General features: G+C 42.1%; 1 protein-coding gene across 1 annotated transcript in view; it reads left to right on the forward strand.

Moving 5' to 3' along the window:
- The window catches only part of T265_01276 (hypothetical protein), a gene marked incomplete at both ends in the record, with an annotated part of 59,516 nt that overhangs the window by 26,991 nt on the left and 6,482 nt on the right, over positions 1-26,043 (forward strand). The window contains 13 exons of the mRNA XM_009165261.1: positions 332-656; positions 3,531-3,591; positions 3,731-3,864; positions 7,089-7,214; positions 7,378-7,491; positions 7,946-8,188; positions 11,801-11,847; positions 13,497-13,667; positions 13,876-14,368; positions 16,358-16,606; positions 18,318-18,471; positions 21,969-22,054; positions 22,723-22,964. Of these exons, the coding sequence (XP_009163525.1) occupies positions 332-656; positions 3,531-3,591; positions 3,731-3,864; positions 7,089-7,214; positions 7,378-7,491; positions 7,946-8,188; positions 11,801-11,847; positions 13,497-13,667; positions 13,876-14,368; positions 16,358-16,606; positions 18,318-18,471; positions 21,969-22,054; positions 22,723-22,964 (2,445 nt within the window). The remainder of the gene's footprint in view (positions 1-331; positions 657-3,530; positions 3,592-3,730; positions 3,865-7,088; positions 7,215-7,377; positions 7,492-7,945; positions 8,189-11,800; positions 11,848-13,496; positions 13,668-13,875; positions 14,369-16,357; positions 16,607-18,317; positions 18,472-21,968; positions 22,055-22,722; positions 22,965-26,043) is intronic.

The raw sequence follows: 26,043 nt of genomic DNA on the forward strand, positions 1-26,043 counted from the left end.
AGGTGACTCGAGTGAAAGCTAAAGATCATTCTTCGTTAAACTAATATATTCCTAGCGCTGTGCAGCACTGGTCTTCATAGGATAATGAACATTCTCTTGAAAAATCGTAAGTGTACACCACGTCATTGAGGTACTCGATTGTACATCTCGTGATTCCGGAACCTTTATGGGAAGCTGCATTAAACTTCAGGATATCTCCAAGGGATAGCGTTGTGTGGATTTTTGAATGGAACTATAGTAACAAGCATGGTGATTTTGCAAACGATATGAACGGGTTCCCCTTATGCGCTCATCAATAAGTATATACAAACTCTTTCATCTACATTTTCAGCTTTCATTCGCAGTCATCGTAGAGGCTTATGATATGATTACACTCAATAAGAGGTACCTCATTGATCGAGCGGTACATCGGAGTCTACTTCGCCCAGTTTCAAATTTCCCGAGTCAATCGGTTGCTGGCGTGAAAGAATGGCACCATGTGACCACGACAACTCAAGTTTCTGGATATACGTTCAGCATCCGGCTAGCTTGTCAACCAGATCATTATAATAACACGTGCACCAAGATATGCTTGAAAAACAGCACCCAATACGTGTGCGACTCAAACGGGGATAAAGTTTGCGAGCCAGGCTGGAGTGGTTCCGAATGTGATACACGTAAGTTTGAAGTTTTGTGTCTCATGCTCAGAATTTATTTACGCATCACTTGCAAATGGAACTCGATCTATCTGCTTACGGAAGGTTGTTAGGAATGGGTGAGCAAACGCACGACACGATAGTGAGTAATATTTTCCTATAAAAAGCTGTGGTATTGCACCTACCAGGGTAGAACACCAGGCGATCACGACGATCTCATCATTGGCACTCATGTCTGTACAAAACTGTGTGTTGGCAATGTTGAGGAATATGGGTTGCTCGGATGTGCTGCTCGGTTTTCGGTTCGCTCACCACATCTGGGTTGCAAAAGTTTCATCACCAATCAAGGTAGTATCATCCGTGCGAGAGTGAGCGGAAGTGGTAATACAAGTTGCGTTCATAATGGGTCTGCCTAAATGAGTATAAGTTGGCCGATCAACACAGAATGTGAAGCCATCTTTACTCTTTCACAAATGGGGAATCATTGTTACTTGTATAGGGACACCGGCTTATATATTTGTACTTCCTCCTTCGCCGATACTAAATGATCACTGTGAACTTAACGGCATTCATGTACGCCACCAGCGTACAAATATATGCAATCTACATTACACAGGCTCCGACGAGAATGGTCACTCAAGTAAGTATTGTTCGGTTCGAAAAGCAAATCTCCACACAGCGAAGACTTTTGGATTAGACATTACCCAAAATGGAAATCAACTAACCAGTCTGTAATTTCGGATCGCTAGTCCAAAATGACAGTACATGTTATCAGGTCAGCCGAAAGGATTATTCGCTGAGATTGTGAGATGGACAGATGTTCAAAAACTGGTTTTTCTACTGATGAAAGCTTAGTCTTAAGATAGCAAAGCACTCAACACAATGTTGACATCGATTAATATTAAAGGCTAGTCAGACCGTAACGTGTAGCTGACGAATCAACTCATTTTTCATCTAAAGGAAGTTTTGAAAGTCAATAGTCCACTTGGACTCTTCAAGTAACTTTCTACTGGATGAGGGTAACCAAAATTTGCCAACAGCAATTCTCCTACATTCTTGCATTATCAATACTTTTTGCGTCATAACTACCTCAATACATTAATTCATATTAAAATAAGGGAGAAAGCTTATTTGAACATCGCTAATAGTGTGTGGACTTTCACATTTGCAAACAAGCCAGAAGTCGTTACGAACGAATTCGTTGTGTACGTAAAGCATTTCTAATATCTAATGACACAAAGGAATAATGGTTGTATTAGCTTGGTGCGTCTACTGGGCCTCCTAGGCAGCAAACTGCTTCATTCACAATGGGCAGCAACTGTTTGGTTTTGTCCGCCACCCCAACCGTAGAGGGTTTTAATTGGTTCCTCAGGGACAGTTTCTGGCTTTTCTTTCCAGACTGAACGATATTTTTTATTTCTATTTATTACTTATTCATATCCGTTGTGTTTCACTGTACAGTAATATCTTGAGTTGTGATTTGGTCTAACCTATTGTACTCTGTTTATTTGTGTTTCTTGTATAAATCTGCAAAAGTCCGTTAGTAATAAGCCGTCTATCCAGGATTTATAAGCTTAAGGCGATTCTCTGTGTGCAATGTTATGCAAAACTAGCTGAATTATGTTTAGCGCTAGCTAGCGTTATGTGTATGCTTAGGATGCTCCTTTTCAGTTAATCGGGTCGCCAGATGAGCTTTTGAAAACACTATAGGATTCAACTCTTCAAAGGTATCCACTTAAATTGACAATTATAAAACCTTGGCTGAGTGTTCCGATAGCCTTGGGACTGCCCTTCACCGTTCACTATCAGGTCTTATTCCCCTGGGTGTACACCATGTACCGGAAGGCTTGTGTGGCTCAGCGCAGCATCGCTGACTTGGGCGAGGTCCATCGACGTAGTTCGATGTGTCAGGCAAATCCGGAAACAGATGCCAGCCCACAATGACGCGGATATTGCCCCATGTCGTTCATGCACTCCGTCAGAGAGCTCACTGCATGCTAGCTGTTTCCTTTGGTTGATATTGAGACTGCGTTTTGGTTTTAAGAACCGAATTTAGTAATCCTCCCTTCCGCGCAGAAGACTGCTAAACAGGAACCTTTCTGTCTACGCATCCACCAGGACAAGTCTCTTCTTGGGACATTTAGGCTTAAATTGTGGCTGACTTAAAACATCATAGGGGACTATTGATACAAATCCTTCATCCTTATGGGATTCTTTCTTCAGGAATGTTTGTGCTTATGTATAGCCTCCTTGATGGGGTACAAGTACGTAGTCTTTTGTGATTGAATTCTGGAGTAACTTCTGATTGTACCACCGAAAACTGGTTTTATCAATATGTATGTAGGCCGTGATTTTAAAAGCTAACACAAGCGGGCTACATTTCTTTGGATCTAGAAAAATGCAGCATAGTAAAGTACAACAGAGTAGTTCTTTGGGGTATCTCTCAGTTTTTGATACCAGTCACGAAAGTAGTTCCACTTCGAAAAAAGAACAATCTATCAGTTTTCCCAGGCTGTATGATAAAATGTGACAGAAGAAAACTGCACAATTTCATTTCAAATCGATTTCAAATAAGACAATAATAATGTGGCACTAAGTATTGACTACATGTATTCCAGGGAATCTGGTTCGTCACATTATACTGAATTGTAAACATTTATCGACCAGGGGTACGGACTACAGCAGGAAGGTCTTGGTGGTCTGGCATGAGTTTGGATGTTTAAGCTCAACCAAGGCATTGGGAGTCTCAAAAAGTTCCACTGTGAATTCCTCATGTGCATGTCTTCTTCACTCTTCCATGCTTCCAACTTAACTAATGCTCCTTTGATTTTCGTTACATGATTCCCATTTTATGCTATCAATAACGGAACACAAAAATGCACATTTTCTTTTCAGCAATCTGCAAAGTAGGCTGCCATCCAAACCACGGAAATTGTTTGCAGCCAGGCGAATGCGAGTAAGTTCGGTGTTCGATTTGGACCATACATATAGCTATTAAACATCTTGTTTGATTTTTCAGATACCTAGCTAAAGAGTTTTTAACTCTGATGTAGCACATTCCAACTGTGAATTATTGGTCATCGTTTTCCTCATAGATGTGCCATTGGATGGCAAGGTCCATACTGTGACGAATGCGTGAAGTACCCCGGGTGCAAACACGGAACGTGTGACGATGCACCGTTTACCTGTCGCTGTCTGCCGAATTGGGGCGGACCGTTCTGTGACCAAGGTATGTCGCTATGATAGTTCGTTTGCGTCTCCAGAATCTGCTCAAATACCGGAAATGGTTCTGGCTCTTATAAGTAGTGGTGGAAATTGCTGATAAACACAATGGTTCTTTTGGATGCTTTTACACGTTTACTCAATCACAGATGACCCTCTAACATGTGTATCGATGTGTGCATCAGCCTCCGGTGGATCAAACTGATTGTCCACGTTAGGACGTGCGGTTACATATAACGGCTAGACAGTTAATACCTCACATATGGAATATACCTGAATTATGTTCCTTCAAAGAATTTCCGGGTTTTGTCGCTTTCTTCAATACAGAACAATTAGTTAACTGATGGTCAACTAAAGCGACTACAGTGGACGTAACTAAAGCCAACATCAAAGACAATGGTCGCCACATCAGGCCATACAAAGGCTTCTGCTTTTTGGAGTGGGAGCCATCGTTCCATTGCTCCTCCGAAAGTTAGAAAAAAGGGAGATGCAAAGTGTCACGGGAGGGACTTGTAGGACTTTTCGATGAAAATCTTTCGAAGCTAAGCTATTTATTCATATAATGTTCTCAGAACCACTCGCTGTTGTTTTACAGCCATAACACATCATGTATTAGTTCAGTCAACTAATTCAGTGCAAACTTATGCAGAGTTTTGATCACTCAGAATATGATGCGAGCATAAAGCAGCAATGCTAGCTCCCTTCCCGTATTTGTATGTCCAAGCTGATGGTTTGGGTATCCCTTTTTTGTGCGTACTAAACGTTACCTTGAGAACAAGCGTAATATGTTCCCTCGGATCGATGTAAAATCTTACCAATGGCTTCGGACGGCACATATTCAGGTTCAGTGGTCAATCAAAGTTGTGTGGCCCCAGTGATACTATTTTCGTGCAAGGCATTATTTGTTTTGACCTGTCTTGAATAGCCCATTGCCTTTAATGGGACTATATCGTCTTATCTAATGAGGTTACTGGTCACCAAGACCTTAGGTGGTTTCTCCTGTCCAGTCACAGGCAACGTTTGGAAAAGATTTGGTAGCCGGTTAAACTAGTGTGATCTTTCTGGGAGTGTGTGGGGGCGCATTGTTTGCTGCCTAAAAGGAACATGACTAGAATTTTATAAACATTTCAGACCTAGAGTTTCGTTTTCTCACAACAGCCCTCTCCTGAAAAAAGTGAGTTGTCTCCGAAAATATCTGGGTCACTTCTGCTCATGAAGCACGATTGACCGCAAGGTCCGAGCACAGCGGTCTGTTCCACTGTTTGTCCCCATGAACCACATGCAGACCCATTATCCCAAAGTTTGCCCTAACTGTTGAGAGCCAAGTTACAAATGACTTCCGCTGCGGTAGGTCTATTCCAAATGGTGGCCCAGAGAGTCCACAAAGCTTGGAGTCCGATTGAGGTAAACGTATCCCAGCAACAGTGTTCGGCGCTGCTGGATCAGTTTAGAGACCCTGACACCATTGTTGGGCACTCTGTCGTTCCGGCTTGCTTAGTGTATTCGTCCAAAGCACCAGTGGTCAGACAAGGGAAGCTTGTAAAGATCGACAGTTCGAATTCAGGGTCTCATGAGGGTGTCGGACGGTCACAGTGCACACACAGAGCCTCGTTTGAAGACCACTTACTGAGCACCTCCATTAAGCTCATACTGGCAGTGCCGATGTAAACGCATATTTCTTGCCGCGCTTGACCATTTAGGTAGATGATGGGATCAAAGGATGCAAAATGGTTTCCCGTTAGCACATAAGAGATTAGACTGAAACTCATGACTTTGTAGTGAAGAAAATCTCTTTTTCAAAGGTTTATTTCCAGTTTGACTTGAAAACTGTAGTGATTTGAAAAAGAATAGGCCATATCCTCATTCACTACTACGACATCATCGGTGTAATCAGCGTAAGTGATCCATGTGATGCAGATAACCTGAACTCAAGGAAAGTTGCTGACAGTACTCGACGTTTTCCCACAAATCACATCCTTCAAAGAAATCGGTAAAAGTCGTTAGAAAAACATTGGATTTCCCGGAATGCTCGGGTATGGGCATTTATTTGCCTCGTTAATAGACTGTCAGGGTATTCAGCAGCTTGTCTGGCACGCCACCAGCCTTCAAGATAGACCAACATTATTCCCCCTGGAGCGAGTCAAGTGCTGTACCGCCACCAATGAAACACAGTAACTGGTCGCTGGAACATTTGGCGGTGCCCTAAAACACGATATAGCGTGAAATTCTCCTCAATATGGCATGATCTGAGACATTTTCGCTGTTCTGCAGTGGCTTTGTGGTAGTATGTGAAGGGTTTTGGCTGTAATATCTGTCACGATAATACTATGGTAGTAGTAACAATCGTCTATCAGTAACACACTTTCTGTGCTACCTTAAAAAAGCAAGAGGGCTGAGGTTCTCTCAGGTTTACTAAGCCTTGATTGGGGCCTTCCGGTCAGCGTGTTCGTGCCTTAAGTGCCAAACTGTCTGAAATTGTAGTTCTAACAAATAGTTCTGTCGACATTTTAGGTATCGGTAGTAGGATACAGGTACTCCAATAGAGTGGAAATACCTGGGTATACCATACTAAGCGGAAAACTTGCGAGGCTTTTCAGGTTTGTAGGCTTTGTAGGTTTCCAGTGGTGAATTTCTGTTCAACTAAGGCCTGATGAACTCGACTAGTTTACCTTGACTAGGAGCAACTTAGTTGAGGGTGAAGGGCTTTGAGGTTATGCTGTCACTAATGAGTATTTTATGGCTGGAGGGGCGACTGGGTAATCAGCCGAAGCGTTCAGTCAAACTCTTCAGCTTTTCCTCATGCTGTGTTGTTAGTTGACAGTGAAAGTCCCGAAGATTGTGTTGCTGGCCTTACCGTTGCTCTGAAGTACAACAGGATCAGCTAAAAAGGTTGTGAACATTCAACGATATTTTCGGTTTTCTCCACGCCATATCGTGATATCGTCATTGTGCCCTAGTGCGTTTTGTAGCAGCCCCGGCTACCACTCCTTGCTAGCACCATCAGCAGAGCTCCGTTAGCCCATGTGCAACAGAAGTCGCAACATGCTTAGTACCGTCTAACCATGATGATGGAATAGACCTTTCGTCGGCCACACTTTGGGGGCATTAATCATCGTCTTTAGCATGTTTCAGTGATTTTTACTGTTGTTCGGCTTCTTCCCCCAATTAATCGCAGTCCGCACACACTCTTTGCCCTTTTGATTATTAATTGCTTGATTACTCTTGTTTTAGACTTGGACTATTGTAGCCGGCATCAACCGTGTAAAAATGGGGGCATCTGTAAGAATGAACCGACTGCAAGCAAGCAATTTAGTTGCAGCTGTCCAAAAGATTTCACTGGGGAATTGTGCGAAACCAGTAAGTTAATTCTCATCGTGTTTTGGGCTTGTACACTTCTAGTGTACTATAGCAATACGATGAATCCTAGACTTTTTATTTCTCGTCAAATGGGCTTCCGGCTAACACCCCATCCAAACACTGCCTTTTACCAGAAGTTGACAATCTAGATTCATTATTTCAGAGTTGGCACCTTGCACCTGGAATCCGTGCAAACGTGGTCGATGTGTTCCCAAGGGAGCTGATAACTACAGGTGTGAATGTGAACCTGGATGGCGAGGTGACCACTGTGAGAAGAGTAAGTTTATATTGGGCTGACTCGGTCGTTTATGATACTACCCATGATTGTGGTATGTGCACGTGTAGGCAAACCTAACCTGCTGACTAATGTTTGTTGTCAGTTTGGCTGATGCAATATGAATAGAATGACAATGGTTTGCACATGCTTGTAACTCTGATACGAGCTGACTCAATCTGTTCAAGTAAACTATTTCTATGATCCCTGAAACTTAACCCTGAGGATACAGTACCATTAGTCTGGAGTGCTAGTTCAAGCTCTGTTTAACTATTAGTGAATTGTTGATGGACATCACCATCAAAATCTGCCAAGTAAAGGATCGTTAGTTCTTCTTGGCATCAATTGCGCTCAATGTCTTATAATTGCTTGAAATATCAGATAAATTAGCACTCATATGGGATAATCTCAAACTTCAGCCTGACTATTGGTAGCTTCTTTCCATACTTTTTCATAGACATTGACTACTGTTTGAAAAACTCGTGTCTTAATGGTGGAATTTGCCAGGATCTGGACGGCATTGGCTTTCGCTGTCTGTGTCCACCTGGGTTCAAAGGGGCCAACTGTCAATTGAGGTCGCCCTGTGGAAATTCTCGGTGTGTACATGCACGGGATTGTACACAGCTCATTCCACCGGTGAATGGAGTCGAGTACAGCTGCCTCTGTCAACCTGGCTGGACTGGACAATTCTGTGATCAGAGTAAGTTTTAGACGCAACTTCGAGCATATTAAATGGGGAGCCTCTGCGCAGGTCTAACCAGGTCTAGCTAGGTCATTTAGAACCCAGAGCCGAAGACTTTTGAAATAATCACGTGAAATTTGGTCTGTGAGCTGTGATTGTAACCTCTAACCTCTTTTATCAAGTGTAAGTCTGGTCATATTATTCCTTTCAGATGTAGAATTGCGTGCATTTTGATCACAATAAACATGTGACATGAAACTCGCGTGTAGATAGTAAAAACTGCGACGGATCTAACCAAATCACATCAGACAAACCAAAAATTTATGCTTTTTGGGAACTTGAAAAGCAGTCTGATTTGTAGCCAATCTGTGGTTGCACAAATGGAGCATATTAATCCAGCGAAGTATGCCCCCAGGATTTTCTATGAGAGGGCGTCAAGCCGAGTTTGAGATACATTTATCGCCCCCTCCCACTGGAGGTGAATATTCGTCTCCATAGAATCAAAGAAAGAAAGCCATCGAGGAGTGGGTCCACTGCGATAGAATGCATGCCCCAGCAAATTACACGATAAACGAACAAATTCATGAGTTTTAGTGGCACACAGAATATTAAAAGACGAGATTGCAAGGAAGTAGGTTAGATTTTGAGATCACTGGATTAACCATTGCGCAGGTGTTCCTAGGGAATAAAGTACTTTCTGTACTTTCATAAAGGAAACTACTCACAAGGTTGCTGAAAACACTTCGACAGCCCACGACCGGTTTCGCCCTTCTTGGGGCTCATCAGGTAGGCGATGAGCCCCAAGAAGGGCGAAACCGGTCGTGGGCTGTCGAAGTGTTTTCAGCAACCTTGTGAGTAGTTTCCTTTATGAAAGTACAGAAAGTACTTTATTCCCTAGGAACACCTGCGCAATGGTTAATCCAGTGATCTCAAAATCTAACCTACTTCCTTGCAATCTCGTCTTTTAATATTCTGTGTGCCACTAAAACTCATGAATTTGTTCGTTTATCGTGATGAAAATATACTGCGATATCTCGAATATCGTGCCAACTGAATCATGAGGCGGCCTGTGTGCAGCACATTCAGTTGGAGGACATCATAAACGAGAGATTTAATTGACTCTCGCGTGAAAACGAAATTGATTTGCAAATGAGTGTATTTCTCGAATACTTTCTGCACTTTCAATTAGAAATCTGTCAAAACGCTCCTAATACCACATACCTAAAGCGACTGAACTCATCTCCTAATAGTTTTAGGGGACTGGACAAAAGGAATACTCATACAGTTTTCGCATCAGTCCAATATATAGACTCGCGTGTGGTCTGTAGCTTGACACATCATCTGTCTGTTTGCCTGAAAAGACAATTCCTTTATGGATGCAAAACTACGTGTGGTAAGGCTAAAATCGAGAGAGGGTTCCTAGAACGGGACGAAAAGTAAGTCTGGTAAATAACGTAAGCGAACAAAATATCGTCGGTAAGATAACCCTGTACCAAATTCACCAGATAAGGTGTAATACATTACTCCGCAATGCTTGGCAGAAGTTCACTATCAGTTTTGTCAGAGATGCCGGTCAAATCATGATACGCCAAACGCAGTCTTGGCGCCTTCATTAAATGCTGAGGTAACCGAATACAACAGATAAGCAACTGTCTCTAGAAAAAGGCACGTCTGCCGATGAGCGGGCTGACGAGCGACCGCATCAGATAAGATGGGTACTCATCGATAAGGCATCGGTTTCTATGGACAGCGGGATGCTTAGGATGAGCAGGCAGTTAATCTGGATTTAAATGTCAATATCTTCAGCTCTGTCTTTAGGTGTTTTCCTAATAAGGGTGCACAAGCTGAACGGATGTGGGCTGGCTTACCGATATTATCTCCATCCATCTAGGGTGCCATACAAGTGATGAGCAATAACGCGTCTTTTTCAAGTGTTTAGTAGAAGAACCTCATCACCAACTATGCTGACGAGATTTCGACAGTGATCGGTGACAAAGAAGTGGTTTGGAGTTCTGAAAAATTAGGTGTTCAGCGTGACAAGGTCGCTGTTGTCAGTCTGTCCGCACACGGCTGTCGAAGTGCATCAGACCTCAAGACAAGTTTCCACTACTAATGAACGTCTCAACCAATATCTTACTCGTGCGGCAGGTTTCAGTCTAGTTTGGTTGTCAGCCTTTCTACCTCAACACGCTGTTATTGTACGTGCACTCTTCCGTCCTCGAAGATGCCTTACAAATGGCCTGCGAAGGTGATACACGAGACTTTCCGTGAAAGACCACCACCGATCAAAATTTCATAGCACAGTGAGCAAAATAATATAATAGATAATATAATATAGTATAATAGATAATATGATATAGTATAATATTATAATAATACAACATAATATATTATATTATAGCATAATGCGATTAAAATAACTTGTGGCAGCTGTAGACGGAGTAAGATATCACCATTAGGCAACAATTATTATCTTCATCTCTGGGGGAGTCCTGCTCTAGTCAAATGTTGACTCAGTGGACAAGGTTACAGGTAGTCTGTGCAGGTTACCTATTCCACTTCAGTCTTGAAAATGCAGGTGGAACCAGAAATGACGATAGGTTTCCTATTTTCCTAGTGTTTAGTTTTCTGTCTTGCCTCGTAACTTGCTGATACGAAAACTCATGCTTTGGCTTAGTTTGAGAAGTTGGAAAACCGTTAAGGCTGGCATACATTTATTTTCGCAGTCTCCAAGATCATAAGGCAACGACGACTGCTGTCATCGTTTTATAATTAGTATATCGTTCAAAGTTATAACACAAACACAGTACAAGTCTAACCGAGACATTGCTTGTGAGGTTGCTGAAACCTCTTTAGCTCCCCATCATCACTTTTATGACTAGTGTAATATGAAAGTAGCCACCTCAATACAGAGAATCCAGATCCAGTTTCAGTATGAACAGAGCTATGTACAGCGTACTTAGCCGTAGGTAGTTATGAAAAGGGGACTCCCTCGAGGCGGTCCTCAACAAAAGAGTGGCTATGTCAAAACAGCTGAAGGCATGTTTAACCATAACATGCAAGATCTTTCCAGTGTAAAAGTGAGGTAGGCGGTATTCATTAGTTTATGGGCCTTTGGTAGTACTTTCACCTGTCCCTGAGATGAATATCCTAACCAATTAAAAGCATCTAATAGATGGCTAAATGGAGATTTTGCATAATTTCATCAATAATCGGCGATAAGATATATTGCAAGGAGTTATTCGGAAACTGCGCTCGACATGTTTACTCACATAAAAGCAGTATAAGGCTTCCAGTATTCCATTGTAATGAAGAAACTCAAAGTGTGGTTTATGTTTGCTCTAAATGTATATTTTTTCTGTTGAAACGGCGCTACCTGTGAGGTTGGGAAGACAGATGAATCATGTCATAAAGTTTAACTTTGTCCAGGATTAACTGCGGCCCGTTTTTACTTTACAAGAGTATAACTCGAGACATAATATTTTCGTTCCATTTTCGCTAATTATCAGTTCTACACAACATTTTTACGCATCCCTATAGACTCACACATTTGACAGACTTCATCATGTATGTGTAATCAGAGAATGTTTTGTGTTCAGGAAGCCTCATGTTCTGTCTCTCCCATAACAGATATTGATGACTGTGTGGATAAGTGTCAGAACGGTGGAACGTGTCATGTAAGTTTCCCGTAGACTGTCAGGTTTGTTATCGTTTGCAACTCTACTCATTTAAAAGAACAGTTCATCCTAACATAGGTAATGTTTTTCACCGTTCATCCATTTATAAAAAGGCATATCAATATCATTTTCCTGGATAGCCTTCAAAATAAAGTGTCACAGTTACCGTGACTAATTACTAATCTGTCCGTGGTTTTCAGCAGAGTACCGAGGCTCAGATTTGTTTGTCTTCAGATCCTCCGTTTGTGGTTCGTCCATAAGAATACATCAATTACGAGAAGTTAGTATTTGCCTTCACGGACGCAAAAATATGTCCTTTTTTTCGGGTGCGTGCAGTAATGAAGATCGAAAATTTCGACATGTAGTTACAAGTGTCAGGGTAGGCGTAACTTTCCAGTCCGTATCTTAAGTGCGCAAAAGACTAATTTTGTCTTCCTAATCAGAATGACTTTGATTAAATTTCCACTAAGATTTTTCTAACAAATATTCCATGACCAGTTTTCTTCACACAAAAGCGCTGATTAAATATGTTGGCCTCCTGTTGACTCGACTCTTCGTAATAGTCTTCGCAGTGTCTACTGTCCGTTGTAGGTGAAGTAGATGTAATTAGTGAATTCTTATCATAGAGGATGCATCACAATGAAGGTTGATTATAATTATTATGTTTACACATTATCGTATTACCTGAATTGTAAAGAAATTCATCCTGTAACTGAAAAAGTTATCTCGGACTTATCAAACCAAACACGGTTAATAATGCTCAGCTGCTCCGAAGTTTTTCAGCCGGAACGAGGCGTTAGAACAATTCAACATCAAGACTTATCTAATAGGTTTGTGTTTGAATGCCATAGAGGACCATTCGTCCAGTGTTTTGTTGCCGTGGTTCTGTAAAGCTAACGTCTCGTTTATCCGTTTTCCCGCCAACTCTTCATCCTACTCTTAATCCAACGTGCTGTACGAATAAACGTAGTAAATTTGTGCTGCGAAAAACTTATCTTACATTCTCACACACACTACCAGTTATAGTACGACTACTGAGAAATTGTGGGGAAAAATATATGAGACTGTTTCAGCATTCCATTTCTAGAGCTAGGTTTAACAATCAGGAATAATTCAAGAAATTATTCTAGTGAGTCCACACAAAAGGGGCTCACCAGAACAATTACGCCAGAACCAGAAGATGACCGTTCAGGCGATGGTGGTGTGAATACAAATCAAGAAATACCTAGGAAACCTGTGTACACCAAGCCCAACAAATCGGGTTAATCCATGCTCCTGAGTGCAATCCTAATAGACCAATGTAGACTGCATGTGATAAATAAGTCTGATGATACAGGTATGGCACTGTAAATTTATTCAGCCTTATGATAACTTACCAGATGTCAGGTTTCGTTTCACATGGTGAATAAATATAGCATGGTTCAAAATTTCAGTAGCCATATTTTGTGCTTGTAGACAGGTTCAAATGCAATAAGCAAGTGGCATATGTGATATTTTGGGTCAAAATTTGAAGTACGACAAAAACTGCGAGTAATCTGCGAGAGAGAAATCACTTAAGTCGATTAGCTGTAGACTATCAAAGATGTCTAATCAGGACGTCGGAACGCCCAAACACCGAGTTTCACCGTGTCATTTCCTATTGCTTATAGGATTTGGTGGACGATTTCTATTGCACTTGCCCGAAAGGTTTTTACGGAAGACACTGTGAAATCAATCGTGAGTGTACCAGTGAGCCATGCCAAAATAATGGCATTTGTCACGAGATTACTGGAGGATATCGCTGCGAATGTCCGAACGGGTACACCGGTCATAACTGTGAGGTAAGTAGTTGAGAGAAAAACTATCCATACATTCGTACCATAAGGTATTGTCTTGGATAGTTGTTGACATATTTTGAGTGACTTTAGTGAAATAGGTTTAGCGACCGAAATCGATTTAGAGATTAAGAATTACTAAGTGGCATGAAACTGCACGCATTCTGTAAGTCCGGTCTCTTTGCTAATGGAAATTTCCTCATATTCTGTTCAGATTGCGACGAATGGCTGCAGTCCAAATCCGTGTCAAAATACTGCATACTGCTACACTGTGCCGAATGGTTTCTATTGCAAATGTTCTTCAAAACATTACGGGCAATTCTGTGAACATGAGCGTCCATACTGCGGACCAGCAGGTTGTGCCATTGTCACAGATCCATGTCTCACCTCAATGCAAAGCCGGTCAAGCGTCTACCCTTCTCTCACTCAAACTGTCCCACAGAACGACACTGCTCTCTCTGAAGAAACACATGCAGTCAGTTCTCCTTGGGGAGTTTGCGGCCCCCACGGGACCTGCGTGAAAACAGAGGACGAGGGCATGGGTTACATGTGTGTATGCAGTAGTGGTTTTCAAGGAAAATATTGTCAAGAACCAGTAAATCATTGCGAAGATAACCCATGCATGCACGGAGGAACGTGTATTAACACTCTCGACGGTGTTGAATGCATGTGTCAGGAGGGCTTCGTGGGCCCTTTATGTGAAACACGTGAGGATTCTTTCCATGTCTGTTATTTTTTAGTTGGTCCACACTCATTTATATGTAAGTTCTTTAGTTATGTATTGGTAAGTGCTAAGGCAGGCGGTGAACGGATGAGCAAAGTAGACGCCATCTGCCTCACAAATTTTCATCCCATGACAATATTCTGATGAAAGTTACCCACTCGCCTGAAATGGAGTGTTTATGGGTATCCTAGACATCTACAGCTAGATTCCTGAAAGTATGCTTTCGTTTTGACCTCAAATCAATGAATGACGGGTTCCTCTTCCGTCATTCTCAGAACACTACGTAGCAATATTCTAACAGCCATTTCTTCAACCATTCTGCAGAACTTCAAATGTGACATTCTATTTGACATTCCCTACAGGTTAGGAAATTTGTTGTTATGAGGTGACCTTTGTGGTGGCACGACAGGTTTATCGAGGGAAACGGCTAAAGTTTTCTTCACCAAAAAAAGCAATCAGCGGTCATGAAATACACTTCTAGTTTGTAGCTCTGTATAAAAACATGGTGTGCATATGAGATCCTAAAAAAATGGTCTTGATCGTTACTTCAGTAGAGGATTCACCCCATAGCACTTAAGCCCAGGATATCACGTCTGAGAGTTACACTGGGCACCTGGCGTTCGACAACAGCAACGATGCAAGTAGGATTACAATAATCTCTTTTGGTGGCATTTGGACCACTATAAATCGCAACGTTGACCTGCTTCAGATGAAACGATAGATATATGTTTGTGTGAAAGGGAATCCTGATGACTCTTAAGACATATTTACACGTCAAAATAAAGCTGAGACGTGTCAGAGATATTTGTATTGTCTTGAGCCACAAAAGTATACACTATATATAGTTACTCGTGTGGAAGATTCATATGTAGGCATGGAGTCCGCAGAAGGCTAATCCGTGTGCTGATTGATCTAGACGTTTGAACCTAACATACTCAAACGGGACGTCGCGAATCACCCATCACATTCAACGAAAACTAGTTAAGTGAATACTCATTTAATATGATTGGGAATTTACAATTCCAAAGACGGTGTCATACATTAAATGACCGCTGAAATCGGTGATGAGAGTGGCAGAAACATTACGACTCATAATTTATGGTAGAATCACATCACGCGTCTACTTTCGCCCAAGCGGATTTCCTGTTTGTAGCGATCAGAACCTCTATTTTAATAGCAACCAATAACTTTGGAGATCGGTGAGGGCAACCTTTTTAAAAAGGAATAATTAAGACCATTGTTTAAACCGCCTCCTAATCTATTCCCTTAAGTTCCATCTGATGAATATAATTCTGCAATTATCAGAATGTTTTGTGTGAACACAAACTAAGGCACTTATGCGCATATGACTCTGACCTCAATAGACTTGAAAAGCAACTAAGTACAGTTGTGCAACCAAATGTCCTAGTCTACTGAAGACGAGCTTGCGAACACATAGAACTGAGCAGTAGAGACCTTTACAAACACAATGGACTCAATGGCTTTTATTTTAATTCTAATCTGGAAACTGACCCATATATTGTCCCCAATCTACTCACACTGCGTCTGGCTTCAGTCTGCCTTCTGATCCGAAAATTGGTTCAAAGGCCAAAGGAACCCAGGTGGTTATCTCTGCTAACATGAGGTCATCTTGTGTGGCAAACATGAAGCACCAAGCTAACAACCATCATTTGATAACCGGCCTTCGCAACAGAACAATCAACATGTCAGTGTAACTTTCAGGCGAGTGCTTATGACATGGGTTTAGCTTTGACCCTGAGTCCTTTTTCACTTGTATGCGATTCGTCTGTAAATTTATCCAGGTCTAGGGAGAATGGTCTCTGTAGGGAGTAGATGGTGTAAAGGAGTTTTTTGTGTCTCTATCGAATTAACTGAGATTCAGCTGAACAATCTGTACAGTGTATACTCTAACTGTTGTATAAAGACTTCTTCTTCACTCGAATACCTTGGTGTTTTCGTGATTTATCCGCAGCCCAGGATTTGTGTCACCCTAATCCTTGTCAGAACGGAGGTAACTGCCATCACACCATTCACCCTGGGGATTTCTTCTGCAGCTGTGACGTTGGCTGGTCAGGTCGATGGTGTCAATTGAGGACAGAAGATCCTTGCAATGCTTCCAGAATATGTTTCAACAATGGGGCCTGCCACTCCAACCCTCATATTCCTGGTGGATTTCAGTGTGAATGCGGAGAGAACTGGATGGGATCAGTGTGCCATTTGCGTAGGTCACAAAAAGAGTTTTATTATGCTGGGCATGGTTTTCCATAGACCACTGGAAAAGTCTTCAGAATAAAATAGGTCCCCACAATGGGCGTGTCGTGTAAAGCTTCAAGAGTGAGATACGATCAAAAGCACTCGTAAATCTCCCGTCACCAAGACCGCGGTCACAAAGAAACCGCGTCAGAATTATATACACACTTCCACAGAACAATGGAGAATGAAGCTCTAGTAAAGAGCGAACAAGAGGAAGCACAAGGAACGCTCCATACGAAATGCGCGAGAACGATAATCAAACTCTCATTCAGCCTAATCGACTTTATCTGCCACTCTAGCTACTCCTTGAGTTCAATTTAAGAATTTTCTGCAACAAGCCAATTCCCACCATGTGATCAACCGACTAAGGAGGCCTGTGGTCTTTGGGTCTTGGAAACCACAGTCCTACAGTAAGATTGTCATCACAGTTATTTTTTAGACAGAGTTATTTGGTATGAGTCAAAGAGGCTCCTAACTGCTAACAGCACCAAAGCCGGTGAATGTAGCTCGCTCCTGATGACGTGCAGCAATCCTGCCTGCCGAGATGTGTAAACCAACCGATAAATTAGTGTTGTTCAGCATTAGGTAAACTATACGGCAATTGTTCAACTTGACTATCTACACCCTGTTCCTGTTGTTTTCTTTAACACCAACATATCTTAAAAATGGGTATATATTAACGAATTGGATCCAATTTTGCTTGGGTAGAAGGTGAAGTTGAAGTTGACTACCTGGTATGCCTTGAGATATGTGAAAATGGCACTGGGGTGTCGGCGAATTTTAGGCAACTTCAGGAGTAGTATAAGCCATTAAGATAAAGCATCAACGTCTGCGCATTCGATGCTCGTTTGCACTTCCCCAGCTATCAGACGGACGCCTAGATGCACGGTTTTCCGGACCGACGATGACGATAGTGACAAAACTGGACAAAACTTGAGACAAAATACAAACTTCACGAGCTAAGGCATCGCAGTAATACTGTAGCCAGCAGTCATGATACCGAAACGGTAAGTATTGTGTTACTGTGACCGAGGAAGACGCTTCAGAGACAAATTTTTCAATAAAAACTGAGTGGTTCATCGAATTGTTTTAAAAGATGTTCTTATTTCAGAATTAGCTTGGTAATTTTGTCAAGGTTAAACATAAAGATCTCTCTACACTGATGAGAGTTTATTTGTTCCTGCTGCCCGACGGCCTTTCAAATTTGTAAAAAAAACATTGGAACAACCTATGGAAGAAAAACAACCACTCTCCTCGAGAAAACAAAGCAAGTGACAACTCTTCCACCTTAGCACTACCCCGCTGGAGTTAGCTCTTAGGTAGGATCTTTTACTCTGAGCAAAAACGATGCATCTTTGAGCCGTTGACCAAAGGGGAAGAATCGGAACTTTCTTTTGCTTGTTGCTATTTTCGTACAAATTAACCGGTTTTCAGACCTGTTAAAAGCTTTAGGCGCTAACTCAGACCGTTCTCTGTTATTGACAGTAAATTCCTAAATCACAAGTCAAAAAGGTCACTATGTTTAAACACGTGATGTTATTCGTTGATTGTTTAAGAACTGGTCAAATAACTGGACGTTACTCTGTTGTTTTATCTGTGCAATAAATATCTCCATTATCACAAGTCAGTGTTAACTATATCCCTATGATTTAAATGTTCTCCACATGTTTTCATATTAGGTCGACCTGACTCAAGAGCTTGTGCAAACCGAACGCTATGTAAAAACGGAGCAACGTGTGTCGATGTCGGTGATAGTTTCAACTGCATTTGTCGACCTGGGTTTGATGGACAATACTGTCAAAACAATATCAACGAGTGCAGTTCAATGCCCTGGTAAGCCATGTTGTGGGAGTGCTTTTATATTTTGAGAATAAGTTGAAAACATGAATTTAGATGAGTGAGCTCGAACTAGGTACTAACTGCACACATTTTCTTGCCCCCTCATTCAACATCGAGATATTAACTTATTTGACTTGTCATTCATATTTTCAGGGGAATTTGGCCGATCCAGGCATCAGCAAAGTAACCCGATGAGTGGAAATAATCTTGAGCACTGAAGCCACCGGACTTTACCAGCGTACTTCATTTGTGGAACTCATAGTTTTACCTTGAGAGTAGTAGCGAGTTTCCATAATTATGTGTGGTCGTGATTCTGTACCACTGGAATGTGTGAATCAACCAAGCCAGCTAAATTCTCCGTTAATCGCATAGGAAGCATTCTACTCACAGTGAGCAGCACTCAGGCAGAAAAAACAGTCACCAGTGACTGACACTTTCATCTGTGACACTAGTATCGTTTCGTTTACTGAATAAAGGGAAGTGGACTATACACGGGTTATTGAAAAAACCTCGGATCTTGTATGCTGATAAGTTGCCCATATTGTGGTTCATCTAGAAATTTGCACATTATTTATATATTTTAGAAACTGTTAAAAATTTAAACAATCAGTGGACTGAGTCCTTAATATAATGTGGGTTGTGGGCGACCACAAGTGGTATTCAAGCATGTTATACGTTTCGATATTCAGCAACTGACTACAATCTCAAGAGCAGTTTACAGTTTACAGTATTATGACCGCGTGGTGAAGCAGCAAAGTTTCCGTTAACTTCACTGTTTTGAGCGGAAATCCCATCTAGAGAGAACCTAGAAATAGCGAATATTTTGAACGTCTCATGACGGTGTTTCCTATAGAAGCATAATGAGCCAAACGAGGCGTGCATGAGGATTGTTTGCGCCCCCTTCATGTGAAGAACGTTGCATTGGTTAATCGTTTCTCTCGTATCTGATGTAAATAAGTTCGTTAACAAGCGTTTACCAATAAGATATATGTATCTTCTTCAATTTTGTCCATAAGATATGCGTATGGAGTACTTAAAACACCGTGGAAATACTTTGTCCTGAATCGAAGCACTTTAACGCTCATTTGCAAAGAGAACAAGGAAGCCAGAACGCTATGTCCGAGACAGGTACTCAAAATTTGCAGTACAAACTAGCATAGCACTGCTGAGGACTGTGACCGGTCTTCTCGTCTTAAAAGCAGACCCAGAATCGTAATCGTGGCTTGCAAGGGTGCTACGGCGAACGTTTCGATATACGATACTGACTCTCAGAGCGATAGCATAATGAATGCAGTCGCATCTGTGATGAGCTGGCAAACGTTTGCCAGGCATGCAATTTCCAAAAACAGCAATAGTTAACTTGCAGCTGGAGTCTTCAGACACAGGTAGTTCCCGGAAATTCCGATTACATTTGAGCTGTTTGCTGAGTGTTGCAGTCTAAAGTATTTTGGCTAAAATTAACAGTTATTGGTAAAGCCTACAGTCTCTTTCATCTGTTCTATTGTTTACTCTTACTGAAAAATCTGTAACATTCTGTCAGATTGTCCGTAAAATAAGTCTCATCAAAAGTGGAGACATTAGGCTTCATTATTTCCACATTGTTACTGAATATTATGTGAATGGAATCAGCCGATAATGATGTTTACTTGTTGAGGGGGTGATAGACACACATAAATCTAATATTCATCATCATCATCATGGACAGCAAGAGGTCACTGTTCAACACTGATGTTTCGCTGCCATACAACCATGATTTATTTGAAAGTCATGTTGTGAAGAAAAGAGTATAGATGGAAGGGTAAGGGAATTGGTGCTAGCTTACCACAATCATTCCGAGGTGCCCACACCTCCAGACATTCACTCAGGCAATTTGAATAGAAACTGACAAAAAGAACGCCACCGACATCGATTCTTAGCCATAGTTTGCGGGGTCTCCAACCAGGCGCACTGAGGATCCTGGAAGGCGATTAGTGCCAACAGCCCCCAAACGTTTCGAAATCTCTTTCATACCCCTCTGCCAATTGAAGGTCGGTCACCTCTCTGTTTCCGGAGTCTGAATTGGGCACGGGAAACAGCACTGTCTTCGGCAAACGATGTTTCGGCATACGCAAAACGTGGCCTAATCAACGCAGCTTCTGGTTCTGAACACATTCTTTAATGGAAGTACCCGGTGTACAACAGAAAAATCGCTTCCTAATTCCTTCGTTACGGATTCGCCAACACCATCTCACACGAGCTGGCCTTTTGATACAGCGATTGTTGAACACATGAAGACGTTTCAGTTTCACTGCTCGAACGGGCCAATCTCACATCCATATAACAAACAGCCTTGATAAATACGTCCCTTGATATCCATAGATATACCGCTATGCAGTGGCCTTGAAAAGACGGCGTCTTCTGTCAAGAAATGACAGTGGCTAAAGTCTAACTGTCAGAGTAACGAGTTTTTAGCCTCTGATATAGTGACTATTGTCCGTTCGCGGTTATTCTTAGGGTCTTTGGAGGAGTTTGCTTCTAAGGCAGCGCGTAACAGGTTTTAGTTTGTTTGTTTCGTTGACACACGATGGGATGGGACGTATTCTTCAATGGTCGAGAGTCGAGTACTGACACTTTGCCACCAGTGGCTAATGTGTGTGTGGTAGATCCGTCCCTTGGGAGAGGTCAAGTAGCAAAACTGTGTCCATAGGTGGCTCAAATTAGCCATCCGAGCCTTGCTGATTCGTGCAGTGACCTCATCTGTCACACTATAATCAGCAATAATACAGCTTTCAAGGTATGTATGCAGGAGTGCACATGGACTGTTCAGTGACTGCATGTCCACGAGCATGACCTTACATTTTTGGATGCAATGTGCATGAGAAATGGCTAAATGACTCCGGTTAATTCGTCCAAAAACACCTGCGCCTTCTTTTTGCTCTTCGAAGATGAGAACGATACCGTCTGCAACGATACCGTCGACAAAGTTTTCGCCAGAGGACCTTCCATCGTTCATCTCATTATGTCACTGATCACGAAATTAAGTAGGAATGGAATGTACACCACTTTGTGTACAGAAGCTTTTGGAGGGCTCGCCGTATATCCTCATGTTCACATACTTCCGGGACGTGCCTTGGTAACAAGAGTGCCAAGTTGAGCAGACCAGTCAACTGAGTCCAATACACCTTGAAAATCCAGGAGTACTAAAATTATGGGTCCCTTGTACGTTTGGCGTTGAGCTATTGTGGTAGGTGTGCAACAGTGCGTGATGCTTTCTGTAAGCTGCTTAAGTGAAATTACTGAAGCAAATTTGGAGTCCATTAGTTACCATCAGAGTGACAGTGGCAAATCCGCTTGGAATTCTTATCGCATATGCTACCATGGTGTGAATTTAACGGTTTCAACGGTGTTTAATCTACTATTCAGCCATACATCTCTAACCTAACGCGCACTGACTAACGTGCTCAGTTCCTATCGTGCTAGTCGGACTATTTCTCCATTCTTTTGCCTCACAGCTACAACAATGGAACATGTGTAGATTTGATCAACTCATTCGAGTGCCAGTGCCCCAAAGGATTTACCGGGAGCGACTGCAGTATCAGTACGTTCCTAGGGTTTTCACTATAATTCATCGTTCTCGTAAGACTGTCGAACCATTTATGCACATGTGAGACGCCCTTCTATAGTGTCATTAAATCCTAAGAATGTCGGACAATTGGGCTTATCATTTCCAAGAGCTATATGTACAAAATTAACAGAGTTGTGAATTTCCTGGAGTTTCACAAATGAAGCAAAGCGAATCTCCAGAAGCTATATTTTTGGTGGCGGTAACCTCTTACCTATATTGCTGGTGTAACACCTAGGCTTCACCACTGTTCTCATCTACAGGGCGCTTATAAAAAAAGACAGCTTAGACTATCAGCAGAAGTTTACGTTCTCGAGAGAATATATCTAATAATACCGTGTGTGAACGATGCAGTCTTGAGGCAAATTCGAAAAATAGCGAAAAATTGCTGATCAGTCGTGTGTTGTTCTAATCAAAGATTGCCTATTCATGCCAGATAAAGCTTGATACTAAATGTGGTTAACAGTTTGCGTTTGTGTACCCGTCCTAGTTTAGTTAGTGAGGGTAAGCGAAACAAGCAGTCACTCTTGAAAACCTTTCAAAATATACAAGGGGCTCATGAGGAGGTCATAATATGCCACAGAACTGAGTTGCACCACCAGCTGAAGTTAAATGAAGCTGTTCTTCTCCGGTGCACTTGGTAGACATCAACGAATGCGCGACCAATCCTTGTGCCTTCGGTTCGACATGCATCGATCGAGTTGGGGACTACCAGTGTATATGCCCTGAAAGTCGCCATGGTCGTCATTGTGAAGAAGTGCTTATCTACAGCCCACCGAAGCCACCAGCGTGTAACTTCCACGAGCGCATATATGATCACAACGAGACGTGGACTTACGATTGCCAGCACTGCCAATGTGACATGGGACAAGTCGTGTGCAAAGACGTGAGTTTTTTAAGATGGCTATACTCTTGCCCGCTTTACCCCAAAATTTGTTTGCACTTTTGGAATCTGATTCAAGCATATCATAAAGTGTCTTTGCTCAACAGTAATTTAGTAAATTTGATTTCACGCACACAATTTACTCAAGGGTGGTTGTTACTTATTGCATATTCGTCAGTAGATACGTCAGCAGTAGATGAATATGCAATTTACTATAAACAAATGCTTGTTTCGGGTCTGAATAATCACGTTATAATGTGATCAAACATCCATGCATGCATGGAGCAAAGACTTGCAAGTGTCATATTGTCGGAGGATGCATCTCAGCTGAAGTAAAATACTCCAGATGTACAAAAGCCGCTTAAAAAGGGATTACACTAAATCAGACTAAAAGTCTCGAAACCAGGTTATTCCAGTCACCTCTTCATTTACAAAGACTGTGATAAATCATTGTACCAGACAAGCGAGTTTTCTTGCCATTATGACTGAGTCCTACCAGCCAACATTCAGCAGCTTCCCACCAGGTGAGACGAAGCTCACTCAAGAGTACCAAAGTAGATGGCAAAATTGCCAAAGAATTCCGTACAACATGAGCGGCGTCATAAAACGACATCGTCTTCACCCTCTGGATCCCGCAATATATTACTTGGATCACTTCGTACTTCCGTGTTGGGGGTTCCATCGAAGGCAAACTATTCTCCCTAATGAATTCAGTTTTGCGCTTGAGCTTTCTTGTGACATCTTTTGCACTAGCTCCCTCATTTCTAAAACCTTCTGGTCCCACAACGCCTCTCTATCCGAAGAGGGAGTTCCTTCGATTTTATGTTTAATAAACCGCCAGGCCGAACTATGCAGTGGCCTTGAAAAGGCAGTGTCTTCTGTCAAGAAGTGGAGGTAGTGGCTGAGATCTAACTGTCAGAATAACGAGTTGTCCGCCTCTGATCTAGTGACTATTGTCTGTTCCCGGTTATCCATAGGGTCTTTGGAAGAGGTTGCTTTTAAGGCAGCACATAACGGGTTTTATTTTGTTTGTTTCATTGACGAACGATAGGATGGCCTGAACAAACATAGGTATTTCTGAAGGATCGACGGTCTAGTACTGACCCTTTGTCACCAGTGGCTAATGAGTATGTGGTCGACGCGATTCTTGTAAAGAGAAGCTAAGTAGCACAAGTGCGTCCGTTCCATTTAATTCCAGCAGTTCTGAAGAACAAAGCTGAGAATGTAAAGACGTCTAAAATAAATCCACCATTTGTAAAACGTCCTGAGTTTAAACCAAACGTAGCATCAAGCCGTGTAATTGTGCACTGAAATAGCTAGAGAATTAAAACATGTGTAGTGCATATTTAGGACTACATTACTCAAACAAACGGTTCTTCACGTCTACATTTGTTACGAACAGAACTATAAGCAAATAGCAGCTACTACTTCGACCGGTGCGATTTCTTTTAGGAGTGGGGAGAACAACGGCAGAGGCAACTGCGTAGGGGAGTTATAGTGGACACTGCATGTGTACCCTAGCTGAGTGGTCTACTTCGGTAAACAAATAACCAAATCACGATATGAACTAGTACGTCCTACCCTGTCAACTCTAAGGTTGACACATGTAAAAACCGACCTTAACATTCAGCTTCATGCAGAACGAGCATACATGAGCACACAAGTGAGTGCTCCTGAACTAGACACTTGACTACAAGGAAAAACAATGACAATAAGAAGCCGGTAAACGTGGCGCCTAACTAACGGCTGGTGAAATTGAACGTATAATCTATGTGCAAAATTCTCGGACGGAATGCTGCTCGTTCTTCTCGGATTTGCACCTCGAGAAGTGAGTTTAACCGAAGATCAGTCACCGGATGTCCATACGCCATCGGTAACATAACTATGAGTCTGTGGTTGGTCCGGCCAAAAAGCGCATACTTTTGAAAATGGACGGATAATGGCAAACCACAAATTAGCGGGGCTCTCTGAAACCCAACCTTTCGGACAAATAAAGCAAGTTAATAGCTACGAGTGAATCCGAACCCTTTAAACAGGGCTTGCGGTACGTTTTCGGATCCCGGGACTCTGTGGATCTTCAGCTGCAGAGTTTTAACGATGACTTCATTAGAAGCTGGTCATCAAGGCTCACGGATGGTACAGAGGGAATCATACAACTGCTGTTAAGTTTCGGTGTGGAACGGTAATTGAACCAATTGCTAGAGTCCTCGTATACCGTTAGGCATACTAACATACATTTGGACGGAAAGGGGTCCACGAAAGAGGCAAACAGTTTTCCACACAGACATCCACTTTTGAATGTCGGTAGAGTGTCGTCTACCCAAACTATTTTTATCTCGGTCAAGCCCGCCGACCCCGACGTTCATGCTGTTAATAGCAGTGTTCGTATCACAAGTGGCAGAGTTAACTCTCAAAAGTACAGTTCCAGTTGATTAAGACTCGCGTAGCTTGAGAGTTTATTTTGTTTCGAATTTCCTTTGACCTCCTGATTAAGCCGCTCAAAGTTTTGGCAAATACTTTGCTGTTGACCGAGAGCTGTATGTGAGGTAGAGCTCACCACTCGTCGCAGGTATTTTCAATGTTGCCCCAGCCTTTCACTGCAGTAAGTTAGCTGTATACAACTGGTTCGAACTTTACTGGTTGATTTATGTGGAAATTAGCACAATTAATGTAGTCGATTATAACAGTCTGGATTCTGATAAACACTAAACATAAGGGTTCATTGATTCTAGGTTATTTGGCAGCAGATAAGCATGATCGCATGGTTGCATGTTGAACGCTACTAATTTGAACACCGTGTGAGGGACTAAGATGGCATACTCCGTCAACACTGGATGTCTTACGAATTCTGAAGGCTTGTTTGGACGTGAAGATTGGATGTCACTTGTGATGCACTGTTTACTAGCTGGTTAGGGGTGTGAAGATGAATAGGGCTTGAGGAAAACTGATACCGGCCTAAATGAATGTGTCAGTTTCCGGGTCACCACCATCTTGACCGATTGCTTGCAGGCACAGTAATGCATCGTTTCCAACTAAGAGGTGTTTCGTATTCGTATTGTGAGCAGTGCTCGTCACGGATGCC

The sequence above is a fragment of the Opisthorchis viverrini genome, assembly GCF_000715545.1.
Source record: "Opisthorchis viverrini unplaced genomic scaffold opera_v5_13, whole genome shotgun sequence".
Classification (NCBI taxonomy): Eukaryota; Metazoa; Platyhelminthes; class Trematoda; order Opisthorchiida; family Opisthorchiidae; genus Opisthorchis; species Opisthorchis viverrini.